At 36.1% G+C, this 5,345-nt stretch overlaps 1 protein-coding gene across 2 annotated transcripts in view; it reads right to left on the bottom strand.

Moving 5' to 3' along the window:
- LOC114144598 (complement C3-like) overlaps positions 1-5,345 on the bottom strand; it is a 28,037-nt gene that overhangs the window by 2,596 nt on the left and 20,096 nt on the right. For both annotated transcript variants that reach the window (XM_028017616.1, XM_028017617.1), the window contains exons 35-41: positions 5,235-5,283; positions 4,830-4,920; positions 4,648-4,737; positions 2,933-3,035; positions 1,720-1,809; positions 561-653; positions 398-481 (exon numbers count right to left, since the gene is read on the bottom strand). In XM_028017616.1, coding sequence (XP_027873417.1) covers positions 398-481; positions 561-653; positions 1,720-1,809; positions 2,933-3,035; positions 4,648-4,737; positions 4,830-4,920; positions 5,235-5,283 — 600 coding nt within the window. The remainder of the gene's footprint in view (positions 1-397; positions 482-560; positions 654-1,719; positions 1,810-2,932; positions 3,036-4,647; positions 4,738-4,829; positions 4,921-5,234; positions 5,284-5,345) is intronic.

Raw genomic sequence — 5,345 nt, 5'->3', positions numbered from 1 at the left:
TGATTTCTGAGTAAGAAATCAATCAGTGATTTATTACTCTGACTGTACATATGCAAAAGTTTAGATGATTTTCTGTTTTTTTTGCAGCTATTTTTTCAGTTAAGATGAAAACGTATCTGGCTTACTGAATGTTATGTTTCCTAGAGTTGCCAAGAGAAAGGGGTCCTTCTTCCAAATGTAAACCGTGGGAAAACACTGAATAGTCATGGACTACTTATTCAAAAAGACACTTTAATCAACAAAGAAAGGAAAGTATAAATTAGAAGTGTTATTGCTGTGCTTATGAAAGGACTTTGAGTGGCCAACAATGTGAAGAAGAAACTACGTACAATACATGTTTAATGAGATTCTAAATATAATAAAAATGGCCACACAAAGATCAGCTTCATTCACCTACCTTGCTTGATTACTTCCACTATTCGTACAGTAAAAATGTCAGTGGACCAAGAATCATTAAAGCCTTCCACTCTTGCTTTATACACTGGGGAAAAATTGGGAAAACTGTTAACTTATCTTGTTTTCTCGCTCTCTCTTATCTCACTCAAACATCAAACTCTTACCAAAGTCTATTTTGTGGGTTGATGAAACTTCACAAGCCTTTGCAGTACGCTCATGATTGTTGATTTTCTCCTTTCTCTGCATGCTGCAGTTCTCTGTGTGGGAAGAGAACCTAAAATGATCACACATCTTGAATAATAAAAACCCTTCAGTATTGCATAGGTATTTGAGTATCTGTTATTCTTGATGCTTTCTTTTCATTACGCACTGTATATTTGACACTTTTGAAAAAGCTTTAGCTAGTCTGAAATGATTAAGATCTTCCTATTTAAAAGCCAGAGGGCTTTCGTGGTTTAAACTAGTAGTTCTTTAAAGTGTGTGGCGCAGAAACCTTCCTTGTTTAGCTTTACATTTTGCAAGTAACCAGATTAGGCTATGATACGAAGTCAAGTTTCATTTAAGTTGTATTAGTTATATAAAACATTTTCACAACACTTGAAGGTAACAGTTATCCTGGTTTTGCCATTGCCAGTCACATATACAATATATATACATACAGTATAAGTATGTATATATATATATATATATATATATATATATATATATATATATATATATCTATATCAACTCTTTAAATATAATGCATAAAAAAACATATACTTCTATTTTGGGCTAGGAAACTCTATGTTTTATTTTTTTATTTTTAAGAAGGTGTTGTTTTTTATGGTTTAAAACAAACTCATAAACAATTACCTGCCATGGAAGAAAAGGACATAAATAAGCATCTTTCTTTATTTTCGACACAATGGAAAATATAGTGAATAAAAAGTAGAAAGTGGTTATTTTTTATGGAAGTGCAGTTCCTAATATACTGCACCTTTACTTTGAAGAAAGACAATCAGAAAAAACTAAAAGGATTGTTTTTTCTTTTACGCACAAGAGAGACAGTATAGGAAATTAAAAACTACAGTATGTATTTCATCAATATTGATTTTCTTGTTTTTTCCATTTATAAAGTGCAATCTTGTTGAAATTTAGCCCCCATAAAAGATGTTTAAAGAGAAGTTTATCATCAACCCTAACACCCTTCAATTAAATGGAGAATTATATTTAGATTTCTGTGTTTGTGATTTCTGTCTGTCTGTCTGTCTGTGTTAATGTTGCTTTTCTGTCTCAAAGTAAAGAAACACAGAAGAATCTTTCAACTTGTAGCTTGGTTACCTTCAGCGCATGTACACACATGACCCTGACAAAGCCTCAGGAGCTCTCCACTTTCTCTCCCAGGACGGTAGAATTTCTTACAAGGTTTCCCTAAAAAAACAATTATAAAAAAATATCAAACACACACACATTGAGTTGTCAGCATGTCAAGACAATAATTAGACTGTCCTGTAGTCTAATGATTATTAGACTATAGTCATTAGACTTCAAACTAGTAGTCTAAATCAGTGGTTCCCAAAGATTTTCTGGCCCCACTATGGATTACAATAAAATCGCCCCCAAAAAAGAAAAAAAAAAAATCAACTGGACAAACACATCATTCAACCAGACATAAACCTAAACACATATTTTGTTTTCAAACGCCGTTGAAGTTTATTTCACACTTCAGGTTGCAACAAAACAAACTACAAACCATCTTTACAGTGAAACACTTTTGTGTAACTGGCTTTTTATTTTTCATTCATCCACACCTCTTCCCGCGCCTCCCCTGCAATGGCACTGCGCCGCCCCTAGGGGGCGCGCCCCACACTTTGGGAACCACTGGATTAATGACTATTAGACTATAGGACAGTCTATAGATTCCTTGCAAGAGAGTCTTGCAAGGAATCTCTTCAGATTCTTTGCAAGACTGACTGGTAATTGAGATCCTTCCTGTCCACAACAACTCTTTGAGAACATTTGGATGGGATGAGTTACATTTAATTTTAATTTGGGATAACAAAAATATTTCTGAGTTGAATATTCCTCTGGTTCTGTGAGCAAATTAATATCTTTGGAGAGGCCATGTTGAAGTTAAAGTTTACCTGTATGACCGGGATTTATTTTTCTATCAAAAATACCCATTTTTCTTAAATTCACTTTTCAGGTTTTAAAGAAAAAAGAAAACATGTTGCACAATAATGAATAATTTTTTGTCTGAATGACAGAAGCTTCACACTGAACCTGTCTTACCTTCCGTTAAAACTAAAGAACAAATTGTTATACAAAGATCATTTCCATAGTGGGTGCTAGAGAAAAAAAATGAAATAAATAAATAAATAAAAATTATATAAAGAAAAGTTAACATAACAGATGCAGGCTCTATTGTTGGATTAGCAATGGCAAAGAGAAACTTAGCTAATTTATTATGATACTGAAACACCATTGAACTGCTGTTAAAAAAAGGCACACAGACATGAGTGCCTACATATGTCTTTATGTCTCGGGGACTCACTGTCATAGTATTCATAGAGCGACACAGCGGCTGGCTGCAACACACCCACTTTGATCTCCTGATGGATCCTGAAAGAGATCATCTCCGGCTGGTTGTTAGAAACCTGTGGAGGATTAGCCAACAAAGGTAAAGCTGTAGAGTTAGATTCATGGTAAGTGCAAGAGGAATTAATAAAATCATGTAGAATTTGCCCTTTTGTCCAACAAGAATCCCATTTTGGGGAATTAAAGTTTTGCTGAAAATTTTTCCTTAATGTGAATGACTAAGTCTCTTTCAGAACTACTTTCAACAGACTCCACTGCAAACATCTTAAACTCTGTGCAGGCATCTTTATTAAAAGCTCTGTAAAATAGATAACAATGTTAGAAAAAACCTTTGAGCTACATTTGCCAAACTGGAAAGCGTAGGTAATAATGGAGCCTTGGCGAAAATTCAAACTGGGAGACTCGACCAGCTTCACCACATCATCTAATCACTACGCCCGACCGCAGCCAATCCGGACCGGAGCTTCACGCCGCTCCAGCCAATCGTCGTCCAAAGACACCTTCAAAAGTCCAAGCTACCCTGGGGTCTTCCTGCTCGTCAGCCGTGCTTCGACCCACCTCCTCCCCATCTCCACCTTCACCATGAGGGTCGTCCTCCAGGATCCCTTGTGCTCTTCCTCTCCAAGCTCCGCTCCACCACCAGTTTCGGTCCCGGGGGGGAAGACTATCCCGAGCTCGCCGAGCAGACCGCCTGCTCACGGCGATCCTCGGCTCACGGTCTTCTGCCGGGTCCGAGCGCCAAAGAAATTGTACCATTAAATCTTTTTAACTGCTATTTTCTTCTCTGTGTGAGTCTCTCCAGATTGAAATAGTTAAATAAGGCAGACAGCTTCACATTTTTGGTTGCATGCTAAAACGTTCCATGTCACAAACAATAAGGATTGGAGATACAGTACTACACATTTGAATTGAATAATAATAATATCACTTTTATGCAATGCTGTGATATGCAGATGTTTTATCCAGTTAGATTCACCCATCCCAGTTCCCTTTAGTGGCTATTAGTCTGTACAATTTATATATGTTTTTTGACCACTTGCTGGTACTCATAGATTAAGTATAAAGCATTGTCAACTATCATCCCCTAATGATCAGACAGAAATTACAGAAGAAAAAAATCCACAATAGTGACTCTTTCTGTCCTGATGCAGTGCAATTCTGTTAATTATACCCCCTTCTTTCCCAACAACACATGAACAAAGCAAAACAAGGGTGAATCGTAGCTGTAGAAACAAATATGTCAGATGTGACAAGACTTGATGCCTTCTGAAAATGTTATTCTCTTCCTCAAGTTTATGCCCAGATAAAATGTGTTTTCTTTGGCATGTCAAGATTCAGGAAACCATAAGAAAGTGTGTGACAGCACCTGGAGTCTTAGCATGGATATTTTTATTCAAGTGAACCCAAATCAGAAATCAAATCAGAAATATTTTCACAGATCTCAGGAAGGTCAACACTCTTTACATGATTACACAAAAAAAATCCAGCCAAAAACTTGTTAAAGTTTAACTGGATCCAGCATGAGTTTCTAACAGAAAAGTCACTTCATTATTTGCTTGTATGTGATAAGTTAGGTGAGATTATAGACAACTAATTAGTGTTCTAGTTTGAGCTTCAACATTTAGTTTATCCACTCTCTTGCACAAAGTAAAAGACAAAAGTTCAACTTACCCTATCCAGGTAGATGATGAGTGAGCCTTTATCTGACAGAAGTTTGTCAAACTCATACTTTGAAAAAAGGCGTGAGGGTCCTTTTGACATCTACACACAAAGAATCACCAAAGATTACACCACGAAAAGAAAAATGAACTGTAAAATACTGTTTCTATGTTTGTATGCCATAAAGCTCATACTTTGTCCAGGTCTTCTTTATCAAAACTGAACCCAGTTGGCAAACCGATATCCAAAATGGACATTGTTGCATTGCGTTCTCTGCTCTTAAAACTGCATAAATGAAAAAAAAAAAAAAGTTACCACTTTAAACTTTTTTTCTGAAAATTTGAAGGGAGGAAATAATGAAAATCTTCATACTATTTTAAACTCAGGGGTCTAATAACATCTAGGTCTCTGGATATCATCCTGAAATGAACATGATTCTAGAAATCAAACAGTGTTCACTACTCTTGTAAAATATCCATCCAGAGACATTGAAACAAAGTGCTTTTAGGGAAAAGAGACAACGAATAATCGCAACTTCAGTGTTTATGACATAAGCATGATTTTAACCCTGGTTAGCAGCGGTCTCAGGTTCTACTCACAGAAATTTTAGCGTCAGCTTGTATGTGCTCTGCTCATCATTGTTCACTTCTGAAAGAGTAAATGTGGAGTAAATATTTGTTTGCTCTCAAAACAAGATAGACTACTCAACA

This window comes from Xiphophorus couchianus, chromosome 5, assembly GCF_001444195.1.
Source record: "Xiphophorus couchianus chromosome 5, X_couchianus-1.0, whole genome shotgun sequence".
Classification (NCBI taxonomy): domain Eukaryota; kingdom Metazoa; phylum Chordata; class Actinopteri; order Cyprinodontiformes; family Poeciliidae; genus Xiphophorus; species Xiphophorus couchianus.
The sequence above is the reverse complement of the archived record's forward strand: the minus strand, read 5'-3'. Positions and strand labels throughout refer to the sequence as shown.